Source organism: Larus michahellis, chromosome 3 (genome assembly GCF_964199755.1).
Source record: "Larus michahellis chromosome 3, bLarMic1.1, whole genome shotgun sequence".
In the NCBI taxonomy this organism is placed as follows: domain Eukaryota; kingdom Metazoa; phylum Chordata; class Aves; order Charadriiformes; family Laridae; genus Larus; species Larus michahellis.
Window position 1 is genome coordinate 13038724 of NC_133898.1, and position 18304 is coordinate 13057027.

The following is an 18304-nucleotide window of genomic DNA, read 5'->3' on the forward strand; positions in this document are numbered from 1 at the left end:
CGCCGTTACGGCCGTGTCGGTTGGCCCAGGAAAAGATATCCCCAGCCCTCCGCGACCGCTGCCCTCGGTGATCTCAAAGGCCCTTTCCAACCATGAAGATTCTATGATTCCCAAGGGAGCAGCAGTGGAGCTATTGCTCCCCCCAAAACCCCACGAACACCCTCCCCTCCAAAAAAACCCACCCAAACCAAACAAAAACTTACCCAAAAAAAACCAAACCAAATTCTGTACTAACCATTTCTGTACTAACAGGCATCTCTCTTTTTCTTTTTTCTTTTTTTTCGCCCCCCCCCCCCCCCCCGCTCCTTCCCTTTTTTCCTCTCTCTCCCCCGCAGAGTTTGCCGTAGGTAATGATGGATTTCACAGAGGCCTATTCTGACCGATGCTCCGCCGTGGGGCTTGCAGCCAGAGAAGGAAACGTTAAGATGCTGAGGAAACTGATTAAGCAGGGATACAGCATCGACGTTGCAGATAACAGGGGGTGGGTGCCAATCCACGAAGCGGCAGCTCACAATTCGAGTGAGTGTCTGAGGCTGCTCATTCACGCAGGTAAGGAAAATTCAGCATGAAATCGTGCGATTTTCTGCTAAATTACCTTGTCATATAAAATATAAATTAAATAGGTTTCTTGAATGACAATTGATTTTGCTTTAACCTTGTCTGTCTAAGGCAGGTGTCTGTGTAGGGCCAGCAATAACTGACGCTGCTGTTCTAAAGAGCCTAACGGCACATTCGTGGATATGCTGTAGGCCACGCATCTCAAACAACTTAATTATTTTAAGAAAATAACCGTGTCTTGTAATTTATTGCCAGGTCCAACTTTTTCCATTATTCTCATTTGTAGCTCAATCAAATGACTGCATAAATTCAAAGACGTTTGAAGGGATGTGCGCGCTGCACCTTTCGGCACGCCACGGGTCTTTGGAAAGCGTTCGCGTTCTTCTGGAAGCTGGGGCTGACCCCAATGAAGTTACCACTGAAGCAACCACCGCACTGTTCCTAGGTGACATGAGCTTTCTTGAAATCTCAGAACAGCTAACGAGTGGGGAAAAGCTTACTCACTAAGTTTAAACTCACCAGAGTTCAGTCACCGCCTGCCATGTTTCATATTTTTGTAGCCTAAATACTAGGCTTTAGACTCAAAGATGGAGTGATTCTAGAGATTACTGTTTATTCGTGGATAAACCTGCTCCAGACTGTGTTTTAAAAACAAAATTGTAAAGCTAAATATTTTTTTATTGCCTTTTCTTTCATTCTAGCACAGAAAAGATCGAGGAGGTGTAAGATTACATCTGTTTGAGGGTGTTTCAAGTCTTTTTTTTTTAATTCCTCTCTACTTCTTGCGTGAAAAGACCTCTTATTCCTTTTGCAATTCCTAGTTTAGCAATTAAGGTCCATTATTTTAGGGTATTTTCCTATGATTTATGTTTGACATCATTAAATGCTTGAAACTTCAGCTATAGTGGAGCTTCAGAGTCTAAATCATCTGATTAAATGTGCTTATTGTTTTACTCACCTCTGTACCCAGGCAAACATCACGGCTGCCATGTTACCTTTGTTTATAAGTCTATTCACATTTTATTTTTAAGCAACTAAATAGTTTATTTGCTTAAAACAATGGGTAACAGGTAGGGGAATTGTGGGGAAATCATTGTGGGGAAATCATCATTAAATCGCACTGGATGGTGATAATTAACACTACGTATAAGTGCTTACGTAGATTATACAGGGCCAAGGAATAGCGCTGGGGTTGTGTGTCCAAGAGATTTTTAAAAAGGAAAAAGTTGCTGGTCAGGTTAGTCTAGAATATGGAACGGGGGTTTGGCACAGCTCTGTGTCAGACATTGAGTACTACAAGCCAGAGGCACTCCTTGGCCAGGTAGCGCACTAACACTCTAAAAATTAGTCAATCAGTAGCAACTATTCGCACGTTATTTATCACCATATCAAGCTTTTACGGTTACACAGAAAACGTGCCTTGGTGGAATTGTCAGTGGCAAAAACTTGAGGATGAACCAGGATGCTAAAGGAGGCTTTGTCAATGAGTACATTAGTATAAATTAAATGTACGTGTTATAAGTTAATTTTATATAGGTGTTTAAGAGAGTTTTAAACATTTTTAAAAAAAGTTTAAGTTTGGGGGAATTTACTGGAAGAGAGCCACTGGGCTTCACGAGTTCGGGAGGCCGTTGCAACTGTCGTGCACTGAGGTGCCTGCCGCACAATTGTCTCCATGCTCCACAGGAGGGAGGGATGAGAGAAGCTTGGTTTTGTTACCTGTGTTAGCACGGAGTAGGTGGAATTTTAACAAGTGCAACTGAAATTTTTGTGGATACGTTTTCATTCTCCAAGTCTGTTTTGAGGGTGTAAATCTAAAAGGCCGGTAAGCAAGTTTAAAAGAATTATGATTATTGTGTCAAGAAGTTAGCTATGAGACCATTTGAGTTTTTTAATGAGTTCTTTAAATCCAGTTAATAAGTTTGGTTTTTTTCTTCTTTTTTTTTTTACTGTTCTATTTGAAGCTGTTGAGAATGAGCATGCAGACATAGTAAAGTTTCTGCTCCAACACGGAGCAAATGTTAAAGGACCTCATTCTTGGTCTGGATGGAATTCTTTGCACCAAGCATCTTTTCAGGTAACCTGAAAGTGTATAACGTAATTTCCATGTAACTGGTGTATTCTGAGTGGTAATTTGCCTATTTTTTTGCCATTTTATCGGGTAATTTTTCCTAACCTACCCTAGCAGTCATAAGGTTGCCTAAAATGCTGAAGGGCTTGCAATGCACTGAAGAGTTTATCAGAAACTACATGAGATGTTGGTGTTGGGAAGCAATAATTGTTTAGGTATTGTAAGTATTGTACGTACTCATAAGCTCATGTGTTGTATTTGGGAAGTGAATCTCTTACAAGATTTTTTGAGAAACAGTTCTGTTTAGTTATCTCATCGTCAGTGAGATGTATGACCTATTTCCAGAATAGAAATATGTTAGCTTAATGGCTCTAATAAACTAATGTAGTTTCCATTTGCATGTATTGTGTAAATGAGCAAATGTGAAAAATTAAATTCAACTTGTCTATTTTTTTCTGCCATTATTTTTTTGGTACGTTTTTAGACTATTGAATTTACTGTGTTTTTTCTTATTTCTGTTTGAAATGTGCGGGGAAAACAGATTATGTCAATTCCCCACTTTTCTGTTGGTTAAGAATGAAAATATTTATTTCAGGGATGCACTGAGGTAATGAAACTACTTATGGAGGAAGGGGCGAGCACGGAATGTAAGGATGACTTTGGAATTACGCCTTTGTTTGTCGCTGCTCAGTATGGAAAGCTGGAGAGTTTAAGACTGCTTGTGTCCCATGGTAATAGTTATTCATTTAGCTTAATTGTTCTTAAACTTGCATCAGCGTGTCACCAGACACAGTGACAGGTTCTACTTTTGCACTTGATAACTTCAAATTCTAGTGGGTTTAATGTAATTTTTGTAGCAGATTCGTATGCAAAACCATCTTAATTGTTTAAATCTTGTTTCAGCAATTTAATGTAGTTTTCAGCAAGTGATGGTAGGAAATAATGAGTCAAGACCATGAAAAGATTAAAGTTCATCGGAGTCTTCTAGAAGCCCTCAATAGTACTACATTAGTGGTCTGATTTTCATGACATTGCTCTTGTAATAGGATATTGTTCAAGCCAAGTGAAGATACCTCTCTCTGGTCATAAAAAGACAGCAACAGTTTCATTCACATAATGAACAAGTTTTCTGTGTCTAAGTGCGCGTGTCCTTACAACTGAAGTTAATTGCCCTAACTATTAAGCCTGAGGGAGTACCTGACCAGATAGATACTACTAACCAAACAGGGGGAGAATCTTAAAAAATAATTGCAATCAAAAGATTGCCTAGCGCATTGCCTTGCCTCCAGCGTGTTTGTCTCACGTCGTGCTGATCTTTGACAGAGTGAATGTTAAAGCACTGACTGTTTAAGAAGTTAGCAACAAGCTAGTAAATGTTTCCTTATTGCTGTGGAAAGCTTGTTGTGTTGTGAAGTCACTCTGTGAGAACCAGTTACCGATTAACTTTAATTTGTTGGTTATTTTGTGTGGTGGTAGTGTAAAGTATTGGCTTTTTTTTTTTTCTTTTCCAGGTGCAGACGTAAACTGTCAAGCTAAGGACAGAGCCACTCCCCTGCTGATTGCTGCACAGGAGGGCCACGCCGAGTGTGTGGAACTGCTGTTATCAAAAGGGGCAGATCCAAATCTCTACTGCAATGAGGATAACTGGCAGTTACCTATTCACGCAGCAGCTGAAATGGGCCATAAAAAGTAGGTGATTAAAAAGGCATTCAGCCAAAAGATTCCGGTTAATAAAAATCTAATCGACAAGGAGAAAGAAAAAGAAAGAAAAACAAGTTCTCAAGCTGATTTGTAGTTTAGAATTCCTGACTCTCCTCATATTTTAAATGTCTGTTAGCAGTCCCAGTAAAGCGAATGACCATTTTGAAATTCAGTGCCTAATCCGGGTCTGATCGACATCCTAATGAGTTTAGAGAGGTTTCCACGGTACCGAACCAGATACCAATTCACTCAATAGCCGTAATACTTTCACATTTTAAAATATAAATAGCAATAACATATGCTTTGTACATGAATTGAACAGCTTTTAACTGGAGCTATAGTCCTGACCAAGTAGCAGAAGTAATCACATACAATTAATGAATTAGCTGAACCATCCAAAAAAATCAAAGCCATAAACCAGTTCATTTAATCCTTCCAGAATTGCATTTTTACCTTTGCGTGATCCCAGTGGTGATAAGTCACTTTTGTAACAGAAAACTCGGAGTAGAAGGAAGTTCCCAGAGTAGCAGGCCATTGCAGAGAAGCATCTCTCAGGAACCCCGTGGCTTGCCCGTGTGTGACAGCATTTAAAGTCAAATACATTAATGATGTTACTAGCTGCGAAATTACTAGTAGGTGCTTGATCTTAACCCCTAGCAGAAGGTGGTCATCAGCTGAGCTGTCATTAAAGTTTGTGCATCAAATTGGAGCCTCTCCTCAAACTGATGAGGAGGGCAAACAGTAGCAAATACTGAGGAAGCTGGGTTTTGTTCATTTTCTCATAAACAGAAGATGGGCTAGCAAAGTTATCAGTACTAGAAATGTCTTTAAACCTTCACAGCTTTTGCAACAATAGGTGACTGGTGACCTCTGAGCAGCACCAGTAAGTTCCAGTAGCAAAGGAATTGGCGTTTGTCACTAATCCTTGTTAGCTAGAAAGGACGTGGACGGGAGGCGTGACCTATGAAACAGAATGATTTTTCTGTTTCGGTATCTCTGTGTGTGTTGTTGGACAGAAGTAAATATTCATTTCATTTGCAACTCACGTTTTCAGTTTGCTTCCGGACTTCATAGAAGTCTGGATTTAATATGCAGTGGTACTCTATTGCTGTAAAAAGGATTGTCGGATAATAGGAGATATCTGTCCCTGTTTCGGATGAAAATATTTATCGCCAGCCTAAATCCGTGCCAAAGCACAATGTTTGTTATGGGTCTATGTATGAAATGATAAAGATTGTTCTTTTATACAAACTCAGTAGTGGAAAAACAGGTGGGATTTTCTTCTTAAGTTGTAACGACCATATGAAAAATGGCAATACATTTGAAATAAATGATTGCGTAAGATCACAAATGAATAGTGATTTTGTGTATTTGCAGGATACTAGAGTTGCTAATACCAGTTACCGATCGGATTTGTGATAAAGGCAAAGGCAAAGTGAGCCCCGTATATTCAGCAGTATATGGTGGTAATAAAGAATGTCTGGAAATCTTACTTAAAGAAGGCTACAGTCCAGATGCTCAAGAGTGCCTTAACTTCGACTGCAGATCACCCATGTGTATGGTCTTCCAAAAAGAGTAAGTTTACCTCTTAACATTTTGAAACTCTTCATAATTATGCTAGCCTTTATTTAACCTTTTTTTGAAATGTGCGGTTATCCTGCCCTCCTTCCTCAATTCTTGAACCACCGGAGTTAAACTGTAAGCATCCGAACGGTGCGCTGGGCTTGGATTGCACGTGTGAACGGAAGAACCTCGCTGAATTCTCCAAGGGGAAGCTCGGCTCTTTGAAGAAGAGTCCTGTAGAACATAATTGCAGTTCTCATGCTTTCAGAAGGCCTTATCGACACGTCTCTGTCTTCTGGAAATGTGACTTGATGCTGTAATTGGATCAAAAAGACTCTTAAGTAGCCAGATCCTTTTCATTAAGGATGAGTTACTGGAAAATAGTGTTTTCCTTTCCTGTGTGCCAGTCTCATGCATAAGACAAGCAGAACTAATCAGCTCAATACTCTAGCTGTAAGGAGGACTGGGAAGCTGAACGATACATTCTTTTAGATCATGACCCATTTCTTTTTATGCCTGATGAGTGATGTGCACCCCTGTTATTCAACAAGAAATAAAATACTGCTTCATAATGCAAAGGCCATAATTTTGGAGGAAAAATAATAAGGTATAAAAAGCCTTACTCCTACGTATATATGTGGAATGTCAGTGAGGTGCTCTCCATGTCTTTATTGTTGATTTTTTTTTTTCCCTTTAGTACAGAAGTTTCTTCTTCCTTTTTCTGTGGGAAATTAATTCATGGAGGAGTCGGCTATTACTGTGAAAGATCTAGACGTTGCTGTCCCCAAGCTCGCCTTGTGCTCCTCCCAAACTAATTCAATATATAAAATCAAATCAAAATGGTGAATCAGATCTCAGTCACCTCTCGGCAGTTCTGAGCTTTGTTATAGAGCTGTAATGTCATCGTGGTTTATGTTTTAGCTGAGGCTTGAGGGCAGTTACCCGATGCTGCTTTATGGTTTAGAACAACAGAGAAATTTCACGTGGTAGAGAATACATTTGAAAACTTTTTTTTTTTTTTCCTTCAGCTGATTGCTGTCTATCATTTAATATTTTGCCAGAATTCTAGTTAGTTCACCCTTTGCAGACGCTCCTCCTCAGGAATATTAATGCAAAGTAATGTTATATAGTTAGTGTGCTGCATTAAGGCAAATATCTTCAATAAAGGCTCTTAAGTCTTCTTAAAACTCAGATTCTAACAGGTCATTTCATGTGCGTGGATCAAAATTTGTTGCTTATGTGCTGCCATTTAAGTTACTGAGGTTTTGGTAGTGGTGGACTTAGATCACTGCCATTAAAAAGCAGTTTATTCAGCAGATGCAAAACCATAGCTTTTGGGGCTGGCTTACATTTTGGAATCATTATCTCAGTTTGTCATTCTTGCTTCTTATCTTCCACATGGGACCTGCTCTGATTTCTTTTATTTAAGGAAGAAAAATCAAAATATACAATATTTTAACAGTTCTTAGATTCCGGAAGTTTGTCACCTGCAAACATTTTTAGCCCAAATACTAACATTTAGATGATGTGCCTTAGTGCCCTGAATCTTATAAACAACTGAGACTCGTACCCAGATGTGTTCAGGCTATTTGAGAGATTATTTTTTACGAGATAAGCGTGTTATAATTACAAATGATGGTCTTGAGGTGCTGTACTTTTTTTTTTTTTCCCCTGGATAAAGCTGTTGAAAGAATTAGCTTTGCTGGGGTACTCTTTGCTGAATATGTTTGAATATTTGTGTTTGTAAAGTGCACGCTAGTTGCATGCTATTAATTAGTATGATCACACGTTCTTACAATTGTCTTAGAAAATTTTTTAAAAACTTTACCAAATATATGCCATCAATCTACAGTGCCAAAACTGTAATAATTAACTTGCCAGTCATTCGTAATGTTCCTGAAGGGAAAATACTACAGTGATATTCTGCCTGAGTTCATACTACTTGAACTAAAAGGGCTTGTTTCAGGGAGGAAAATCAAGAACAGAATTATTTAATAGTGGAAGTACATCCCAGTGACTGCGCCTGTAACAGCCTCTTGTGTCTCTGGCCAGGCTGCAGGTGATACTGAATTGCTTGAGGCAGGAGCTCGTCCAGATCCAAAACAGCGCGTGTGGAATCACGCGTCAGGGTGCAAGGCAGGATGTGTTTTCTTTCCTGTGTCTCCGTAAATGATGCCTAAGGTGCGCAGTGAAGCAGCACCTAGGGTTTGTTATTACTAATTTTCATGACACGCTCCTAGGATGTGGCCTTTAAAAATCCACGGATGTAGTTTTTTTCCGCTTCTGTCCTATTCTTAGTGTATAACAAATAATTTAGGAAGGGTTGAAGGCCGGGTAACTACTCAAATACACTGTAAATGATGCAGGTAACATATCAGCACTTCAGAACCACTTCTGTGAAGTAATGTGCAGTCTAGTTACTAACTAAAAAAAGCAACGCTAATTATCAGTCATAATCTCATTCATTGTCATGTTACCATACCATAATTGATAGTGAGAAAATGGTTTTAGTAATAACAAAGTTGTAATACAGCTGGCTGTAAATTAAACCCATAACAAGTCTGAGCGTTAGGCTGGTCCCTGGGTTCCGGGGCGCGATCATTTGATGTTTTCACATACTTGTCCATCTGTTGGCATGTGGCGTGCTTTTAAGGTGAAACCAGATCAAGCGGACACGGTGCTCGCTGCTTACAGCCGGCAGGATCAGCAGCGTGGCGATGCTTCGGCGATGCTTTCACACAGCAGTGTGTGACGGCTTTTGGGGCTGTTGCTTTTCTGATCAAAAGGTTTGCTTTGAAGGGCTGGAGGCTGGTTGGAACGCTAAGTTTTTCAGGACAAAAAGAGCAAATGCGTTCAACGTAAGGGCTGGGGTCTCCTGAAGTAGTTCTGTGGCTTAAACTGATGCTTTGCAGAAAGAACTGCAATCAGATGGGCACGCAGGGTTTTGGTTTTTGTTTTTGTTTTTTGGGTTTTTTTTTCATTTGAGGGGGGTTTTTGGTAGAAGAAATTTGCTTTATTGGAGGTAAGAGGTAAAATGGTAGATGCTTTCTGGGGAAAAACTAACAGGATGTCCTGTTCCTTGTGTGCTTTTCGCAGGCTTTTTGATTTCATTGATATATTCCTGAAATATGGGATCACCTTACTTGGGATTAATTTGGGATATTGCCTGTTCCATGAAAAGTTTACTTTGTTTCAACGCTTCTTGAAGCTGGGCTGCTCGCTGCCTTCTGGGGACCAGTTGTCGGAGTTCATAAGTTACACGATTAAAGTGCACGCCGAGTACAAGGAATGGCTGCCTTATCTGCTCTTGGCTGGTTTTAATCCAGTGAATTTAATGCACAGATTCTGGTAAGGAGATAACGTTATCTCGTTTACTTAGATATTGCATGCTAATCTGCAAAGCTGTTGCCAACGTTATTTAAGGCATGCTTTCAGAGGATAGTACTTGATAATCGGTTGCCATCATCAGGAATGGCGAGGCTTAGGGAAAGGCTGAAAGAAGTCATTCCCAGGTAATGTCTGGATTCTGTAAAACGAGTTGGTTTTGTTTTTTTTTTTTCCCGGAAGAAAGCCAGAATGGAGATTGTTTTATCACTACCCTGGAGAAAGGCATCATTTCACAATTTTTATATCGAGCATCTCTTATTAGCCCCCCCTTTTAGTTGCAAATTGTGTGTGTATGTATAATACGGTAATGGTCAGAAGAGCTTCAAATGCTGAGAAAGAGGTCAGGAGGGACGGGAAACAAATGTGAGGTGAAGCCGGGCCAAGGCTGGAAGGGGAGGAAACGGATGCAGTTAGAGATTGTATTAAAGAAAATAATGTGGCCAAAATTCCAGTCTGATTTTTTTTTTTTTTTTTAAATTCTTCCACATACAAACAACTGCTTGGTGATGTTTTGTATTTAATTAGGCGTATAGAATTAAACTTATATTAAAAATTACGAAGTATTTGTATTCAGGTTTTTTCTTGTCTGTGAAGATGACATTTAGACTTTACTACCATATGCCTCAGCTGTTAAAATACAACGTGAGACGCATAAACTCGTTACGCGCATTACTTGGCTGTATAAAAGGAGTAGGGTTTTAAGGTTTACTTAAATCTTGATTTATTTAATCTGGCTCCTTGTGTAAAACACGTGTATAATCAATCATAAACTGGTCAGTCTAGAGCACTGACAATTTTAATTACCCGTGGAAAAAGTAAAATCACCGTTCTCTTAAAGAAAGGTAGGCAAGGAGATCTCTCCCCTGTATGGTTTTCGGTGAATGTACGGAAGTTCAGTCAAATATGAAAAATCAAATAACAAAAAGTAGAAAGGACCTAAAATAACTTTGACATGAATCGCTTGTAAAAAGCAAGTGTATTAAAATTTTTTAGTCTGGTATTTTTTTGTGTCTAGAGCATTAAGCTTTCCATTCAGGTGAAGATTCAGGGTTCTGTATATCTAGCTGAGAAGCCGTTCTGTGAAATTGCCTGGCTCTTATCGTATGTAATACTAAAACAGTTGTTTTACCTGCTCTTACTTAAACCTCCCTATACACATTATTCAATTAAACCATCGTTAAAAGGTCTTTACACGTGCTAAAGATTTGAAAGGTAAATCATATTGGTTTCTGACTATATGTAAACGTGATCTCTGGTAGAAGGAGAGTTCGGAACGCGTGCAAATCTGAGGGGCTTTTTTGTTGTTGGGTTTTGTACATTGGTTTGGTTGGGTTTGTTTTCTTTAAGTAGCTGAATATATGTGGGTTTTTCCGCCAAAGCGATGGTAATGCTTCTAATGCTCTGGTGCCTTAACCCCTTATTAAAGTTTAGGTGGAAATGGAGTAAGACAATTCGTGCAGAGCAGAATGCTGCCCACTCCTGAGGCATTTAAATTTCAGAGAAAATATTTTTCTCTTACAGTCTAAGGAAGGAAGATATAATTCCTCTAAGGAGGAAGATAGAATTACATTAGTAAAAGCTTGTGCTGTCAAAATTACTTTGGATTTCTCTTTAATGATTTTCTGTTTCTGGGCTTAGGATGTAGGTTGTTAAGAATTTGTTAGAAAATAGCAAAGCTTTCTATGTGTTGTTCCCATTATTATATTTATGCTGTTGTGTTAAATGATATTTTACGGGAGTTTTCATTACGCAGGATTTTCTCTGTGAGCGACGATGCCTTTAATTTCACCCTGGAGTTCACGAACTGGAAGAGACTTCCTCCAGCTGTAGAGCAAGACCTTTCATATTGCAAAGAGAAGCTAACTTGGACTCCCAAGAGCTATTTTGGTAAGCGATACAGTTAGGGGAAAAAAAAGTCCCCATGTATGCCAGCTGCCAAGCTGGAAGTGGGACACAGCTCCGTGTGCTAATGCACGATGGCAAAGAAGGCTCAATGGACACTGCTTGTCCAGAAAACGGGGATCAGAAATAGCAGTTACCCGAAACAAACAAGCAAGTAAAAAATATTGGAATGAATTTTACTCGTTAACGTTGTTCGGTTCAGAGCTACCGTGTTTCAAGTAGATATTCTCAGTTTAGGCTGTCTTGTCCGTTTCAAGTTCGTGCGTGTGCTGTAAAATATAGATCATGAATGTAAATTAGTATTACACCTTCCTGAAGTGATTTGTCTCTTGGAAGGTTTAAGGGAAGATAACCAATATTATTTGGTTATGTTTTCTAGACAATATCCCACTGATATTTTTTTTTTCATTTTGATTTGTATTTCCAACGAGTTGTCTATCCTGTTCTGTAAGCATTTTGACGGGGATTAAAACACAAATCATACAAGACATCAGATTAAATATCTACAAATCTAGCTGTTCGTTTTCACTCCTGTAATCAAAATATGGTCAGCCAAGAAGATTCAATAATTGATTGTCCAGGAAAACACCAGTGCTCCCTGCATTCACCCTTTAGAAAAGCAGCTTTACCGTACAGGTCACGCTCTGTGAACTATGCGTGGTGCACGCTCAAAAAAAAATGCGCTCAGGCGTCTTTGTTAGTGACTCATTTAAAAGCAAATTCTTCTTTAAAAAGGTCTAATAATTTTTAAAATGTCTAAGTAATAATGTTATTAAATAATACTTCCTTTGGACTATTTGAAGCTAATTAGGATATATTTCTGGAAATTTAAAAAAAAAAAAAAAAGGAGGGTGTTAAAATTTAGATAAAGTTCGTTCTTTGTTTCCTTTGCTATTAGTAAATATATTTGTGTTGTAATAGTATCCCGTAACTAAAGCGGAAGAGAGAAAGCAGAGAGGAAAAAGCAGGGGGGGGGAAGTTTGAAAGTTTTCACTTCTTCGTTCTTTCAGCCAAGAGCAGTCAGGGCAAGAAGGCCAGCTGCAGTGCTGAGAGACACGCTTCCCAGCTCGGGAAGCACCAGGCGCTCGAACTGAGATAAGTTGGTCATGTCAGTGAGCGCAGGAAATCAAAAATGAAGGGTTTGTGCAGAAAAGTTCAAGAACGGGTGTTCATACCTCCAGCTGAAGGCTTGCAAAACGTACGGTCCCGCGGAGTTACACAACCTGCCGTACTTACCCTTCTGCACTGACGCTCAGTGCAGTGGATACTACAGATTCCTTGTGAATAAAATCAATGGAGAGAGTTTGGAGGCGTGAGAGTTCTGTATCGAGATAAGGTGATCTATAACGGGAAAGTTTGTGTTGGGGTGAATGTACGTTTACAGACGGGTTTGTGAATCTTTTGGCTTGTCCGAAGTCAAGTGACGTAGCGATGCGGTAGAACATTTGGCATCATATGCCAACTGAGTCATGCTCTCACTTAGTGCTTATCCTGTATTTTCCTTTGTGCTGTTTTGTTGCTTGATTTGCTTCTAGGCTTAACTTTTCATTTATTGTAAGGCGGCATGGGCCTCTGTTTCCAGCTGTTCTAGGCTCGTTAGATGAAACTTCCTGATTAAGGATAGAATAGTTCTTTGATACTTTGTGTCTAGAAGTTTAAGGTAGCTTTTCCAGCTCCTAGAGGGAAATTCCAAAGATGCTCATTCTAGCAGGCAACAGCCCTTTGCTTTGGAGAGCTCTGCCTCGTTATCTGCCAGCCGCTGGGGGGGGTTCCGATGGGATCCAGCTGAACCAGGTAACTGTAGGCAAGTGCTGTGATTCCATGGTGTCCTGTTCATTGTTTGACTTGTTTTTTTTTAATTTTTCAGCCTCTATTCCTTCCCTGTCACATCTTTGTCGTCTTGAGATCCGGTCCATTTTAACGAGTGAACGCCTGCGATCGGACCGATTTATCCGGGAATTGCCATTGCCAGCCTGTCTCCAGGACTACCTTCTCTACTTAGATGTATTGCGGGTCTACGCTATCCCAGAAGTGGAGGATTATCTGGCACAGAGAGAGGAGGGAGCTCCCTCTCCCAGTCACTCCAGCGCTGAGGATGGCGAGAGGATGTCTGTAACTCCGGTGCTAGGTGATGGTGCCGCCAGGGATTGAACTCCGTGGCTGCAGATTTTGTAACGGCAATTAGCAGACACCAGAGAACTAGTGTAAATAACTGTAGGAATAAGTCTTTTCCAGCTGTAGTTTTATACTATATCTAGAAGTTTGTTAGAAGTTCTATCATTTCCTTGTTTAAAAAGTCTGTTGTAGCTTTCTAAGTCTGTGAACACTTTCTGGTTTTTGAAAGGAAATTTTTAACTCTTACGGAGTAAAATTAGCTTGTTCAATGAACATAGCTTTAAATAGTCGTCGAAATCTGTTTGGTCAGACACTGTTAGTAGATGCTTTATTCTAAGTAAGTACTGCATATACCAAACGAAATTATCTGAAAGTCAAGGAACACAATATTATATTGTTGTTACGAATGTCTGCGTTGGGGAGTGATCTAGCCAAACCAGAGATATGAAAATAATAAAAGAAAGGCATTGTTTGCTGAAAAAACAGTGATTTTTTAATTTATTTATTTATTTATTTCCCCCCTTTGCTTGGTCAGAGCGGGAGGCTGGCTTGGAGCTGCACCCAGTCCCTCCCCTTTGTGTAGCCCATGGGCCACGTGCAAAACGTCCCCAGCGAGCGCACTGACCCGACACCGCTGAACAAAAATCCCTCTTTTAATGAAGTGAAAAAGCAACTGCCCTCCCCGCGGGGTTAGTGACAGGGCCGGGCCAGGGCCATCTTCGTGGAAGACAGCTGCATCCCTCCTGCTGGGGAAGCTCTCTCCTGCAGAGGCCAAGCTGGCACCGCCGGGCTCACTGGTAGTAGATGCTGAAGGCATGGAGGACGTACAGGAAGGTCGTGATGAAGGCGAAGAACTGCACAAGAGGAAGAAGAGCAAAAGCTGGGGTCAGCTGGCACAGTTTCACCCCATCTCCTCTCGGTGCTCTCAACCTTGGGGAAACCTCCCAGCCTAGACCTCTCTCCAGCCTAGACCTCTCTCCAGCCTCAAAGAAGCAAAATCTCCCACCTTGCCCAGGAGGCAGCCACGCAAGGCTGTCCACGAGCCGATGGACCCTGAGAAGCCCATGCTGGCTGCACAACACAACAGAGGAGCTGAAGCTCTGACCAGTGTGACGCTGCTGGGCTTGGGATAGCTCTGCTGGGCGTCTCCCCCAGGGGAATGGCGGGTGCTCTGGCCTGCTGGGCTTCCTGGGCAGACTCACCGAGGCGGCGCTGTTGAGCTGGTAGTAAAGCGGCGAGTTGGGGCCGGACTCAGACGTGATGGTTGCGTTGGCTTGCAAGACAGCCGCGCTCAGGTACAGAATGGCCGTGGCGCCGTGGTACAAACTGTCCTGCAGAACGAGGGAGCGGTGAGAATCAAAGCCCGCCTGGGACTGTCCTCCCCTCAATTTGCCCCGAGGACGAGGTCCATCCTCTGTGCTTACAAGCCCTCAAACTGGACGCGCAGCGCACGCCCAGACAGGGGCTGGGACCAAACACTTGTACCACGCCGAACCCTCCCCTGTTCCCAGGCAGCACCCACGGCACAGCACAGCCTCCCTTGGCAATTCCAACCAAGGCGAAAAGAAGGAAAGGGGTGGGTGGTTGGAGGAGGGCTGGCGGCTGGCCAGCTAACCCAGCACCAGCTCTGGTGGTCTCGTGCCCACACTGCTCCTGCCGCCAACATCTGCCAGCATCCCAGCCCCTCCTTACCAGCACTTTCCAGTTCTCGCTGTTTTTGTGAAAGCCGAAGATGTAGCTTATGAGGAGCAGCAGGGAGATGAGGCAGGAGCTGAGGGACACGTACATCACCCATCCCTGCAGCAGCGGGAGGGAGACGGAGGTAGCAGCGACAAGGATCCACACCCAGGTCCCACAGAGCTGCCAGTGACAAACACAGGTGCCTTTGATGAGCATGGGATGGGGAAAGCCCCTTCTCCTCCCCGAGTTCCTCCTCGCCTCCCTCCTGGGCTGGCCTGGGCAGCCGTGGAAAGCCCCGCGTCTTCAGGCAGCGGGGAGCAGCCTCCTGGAGCATCCTGGCACAACAGCAGCACCACAAGCTGGCACGAGTTTCCCTGAACGCTCTTGGGAGATCCTTCAAAACGTTTCTTACAACAGGGGGAAAAGTTTGCTGCTGTGTTCAACATGAGGAACCATCTCACCCTGAAGGCTTTGCCGGAAAAGCCAGAAAATGTGCTTTTACCTGGGAAAGGTGAACGGCCGTGTCAGCCCAGCCCTGCCCACCTGTTAATCTCCTGGGCTTGAAATCATGGCACAAGAAAGTCTCCTCCTGACTCCACGCACCAGCCCAGAGTGAGTCGCTCGCTCTGGGTCCACCTAAAATATTTACCGTGCTCAAAGAACACCCGGGGTTATCTGGATAAGCCCCGTGCCACTCCAGCGCAGGCGGATGAAACCCCTCCAGGTTTGCAGTGGGGATCTGAGCCCACCAGCCCAGGTGGCGCACGGCTGCCGGGATTGCATCCACGGACCATGGGTCGTCGATGCTGTGTCATGCGTCAAAGTACACCAGCAGTTATCTCAGCCAGTCCCACCGGGTGCTCTCTGGACCCAGAAGCAATTGAAAGATTCCTGGAATGTCACACACTACAAGACACCCAATTGCCTTCAAGCCCCTGGAAAGGCGTAATACAGTGTACAAAATTCCCTTGATTTTTCAAGCAATTTCTATGCAATAACTAGAGCTGCTCCTGCCCCAGAGGCAATGGCAGCTCTTCAGGCTCTCCCAACCCTACAGCAGAAGGCAACCCCCCAGTGGGCTCTGGGATGGAGCTGGACCATATCTTGTCCTCAAGCTGTTCCAAAAAAATTACATCACGAAGACCACCTTTGTGCATTCAGTATAAGCTTTAAAAAAAAAAAAAAAAAAAAAAAAAAAAAAAAAAGTTGGTTTTTTTTTTTCCCCCCATTAACGCTGTCTTCAGAGTTGTTTTGGGGGGCTGCTCCCTGATTTTTAGATTCACTAGAAACATTAGCGGAGTGCTGTAACGCAATAAATGGCGGCATACTCACTATCTCTGGTAGGATGAATGCATAGGGGATGGTTTTGAAGACGGCAGGTCCAGAGGGCAAGGCAGGCTGCGTCGGGGCTGCAGGAATACCCGCCGAGGCCATCTCCTCAGCCGACACCGTGACTGCTCCGTCCGGCTCAGCTCTACTCGCATCGTCCTGCACTGCTCCTGTGTGGGGTTTTAACCGACACGCCCGCGGGGACGTAATCACAGAAACCAGCCCAGGCTGGCACCACACCGCTTCCTCCCGACGAAGGAGCCCTCAGCAGCTCGCTGGTTATTGCGGCTGGCTTTACACACCCTGCTGACAACACTGCGACGGGAGAGCAACGCGACCCCGGCCCCGCCACTGGCACGCAATCAACTCAAGGTCTTTAATGAAAGGGGAAAGAAAAAATAAAAAAAATAATAAAAAAAAATCCTATACCACACTGGGGCAGAAATGTTACCTGCAATCAGTTTTTGTCCTTGGCACTCTTTCAAGCCTGAAATATTTTCACTTCCACTGTTGTTGTTGCCTCCTCCCTTTTCTGTTCAGGTTTCTGCTCCATGTTCACATCAGACTCCCCCACGCCCACTGGGCACGTCCAGCCTTCAAAAACTTGCAGCCAAACGTTTTTTACAGCAAGTCAACGCACTGGGAAAAGACGGGAGGGCTTGCCCGCGTGCTCCCAGGCACCCATAAAGGTCTAAAGAACAGCTACTGGGACAGCTTTAATTTCTGCCTGCTGGCACGTGCACTTCCAATTCGAGAAGCACACGCTGTATTTTCCAGAGGCCTCTGCCTCACCCCATAAGTCACCCATAACTGGAGGCATAAAAGGCTGAAGGTGGCATTTCTGCCTCACGGCCTAGTGAAGTCATCCTAAGTCAGGCAATAGTCTGCAGCAGGAGGAGGACATTATCCCAGTGAGATATCATATCTCTCTGTTAGGAGTGCCAAGTGATGCCCTAGGAATGTGGCTTCTATGCCAAGCTCTTGGGCAACGCAGAGCAAAGATCAAATCCATGATGTATCTCATTGTTTGAGCCCCTCCTTGGCCAGGGGGAAGCGCTTTGAGGCATTTCTGGAGGCTCCAGCTTACAAACGCTGTCAGCGGGAGCTGGCTTCAGGCTCCGTGCAACACGCCGTGGTCTTTGAAAGGTCTTGTTTTAAAACACGTCACACCGGACAGAACTAGTGCCTGGCTCAGACTTAAATCCACGTGTGACTTGGTGCCTGCCTACCTCCTCGGACACGGTGGCAACATACCCGCCGCCCCGCAGAAAGCATCCAGAGACTCCAGTGCCAAAGAGAAATCAGATGAATAACTTCCCCCTGGGAGCAGGCAGCACTGAGGGCCTGTGGTCACAAACTGCTCAGGGAAAAGAAGCCTTTAACATCCTGGTCCACCCGAGGAATAGCCCACAGCTCGTGAGCCTGCCCTAGAAAGTCAGCACAGGGGGAGCTGCCCTGTGGCAAACGCGGCCTGCCCTACCTTCTCACAAGCTTTTATTTGTACTAGGTGGGTCAAGCACATTCCTATGAATAACCCAGCCTTTTCCTGAGTGGGAAAGAAAAAACAGTAAAACAGTCTAAATACAGAGCAACCCGCTGTCCACCGGTTGGACAAGAGACAGTCCTTTTTTCCTAACCTGGCTGACCTTGCTCGGCAGCATTCTTAAAGATCCTTGCTATTGCGCTTGCCTGTTCCCAGTCTACTGGTAAACTGTGACAAAGAGTCTTTTATTCACCCTGATTAAAACAAAACTGGAAATTAATTGGAAGCCGTGTGAGAGGAGGAAAGCACTGCCTCAGCATTTGCCCAGCTTCGGCAAAATACAACACTCGATGTGGCTACAACAGGTACCTGTAGCAACAGGCAACCATGGCCTTGCAAAAGGGAAAATTTAAAACGTAATTTCCATTAGTTAAACTGATAAAATAATTTTAGTCCCTCAGAATGTTAACATGTTAATATTCATTAGAATTCAAATAGCACGCAGTTTCTTTTTT

At 43.1% G+C, this 18304-nt stretch overlaps 2 protein-coding genes across 4 annotated transcripts in view; one reads left to right on the forward strand and one right to left on the reverse strand.

The window, feature by feature from the left end:
* The window catches only part of ASB3 (ankyrin repeat and SOCS box containing 3), a 33486-nt gene extending 19712 nt beyond the window's left edge, over nucleotides 1–13774 (forward strand). For 2 of the 3 annotated variants that reach the window (XM_074578642.1, XM_074578643.1), the window contains exons 2-10: nucleotides 336–549; nucleotides 845–1003; nucleotides 2523–2635; nucleotides 3225–3360; nucleotides 4141–4318; nucleotides 5708–5905; nucleotides 8990–9241; nucleotides 11034–11167; nucleotides 13050–13774. In XM_074578642.1, coding sequence (XP_074434743.1) covers nucleotides 351–549; nucleotides 845–1003; nucleotides 2523–2635; nucleotides 3225–3360; nucleotides 4141–4318; nucleotides 5708–5905; nucleotides 8990–9241; nucleotides 11034–11167; nucleotides 13050–13333 — 1653 coding nt within the window. In that variant the 5' untranslated portion in view covers nucleotides 336–350 and the 3' untranslated portion in view covers nucleotides 13334–13774. The remainder of the gene's footprint in view (nucleotides 1–335; nucleotides 550–844; nucleotides 1004–2522; nucleotides 2636–3224; nucleotides 3361–4140; nucleotides 4319–5707; nucleotides 5906–8989; nucleotides 9242–11033; nucleotides 11168–13049) is intronic. The other variant, XM_074578644.1, reaches the window with a different exon arrangement.
* On the reverse strand, nucleotides 13771–16554 carry MALL (mal, T cell differentiation protein like). The gene is made up of 4 exons (XM_074578648.1): nucleotides 16310–16554; nucleotides 14990–15157; nucleotides 14500–14628; nucleotides 13771–14151 (listed from the first exon to the last, which is right to left on the reverse strand). Exons 1-4 carry the CDS (start codon nucleotides 16409–16411, stop codon nucleotides 14089–14091), a joined length of 462 nt encoding a protein of 153 aa, XP_074434749.1. The 5' UTR covers nucleotides 16412–16554; the 3' UTR covers nucleotides 13771–14088.
* Nucleotides 16555–18304: the final 1750 nt, after the last annotated feature.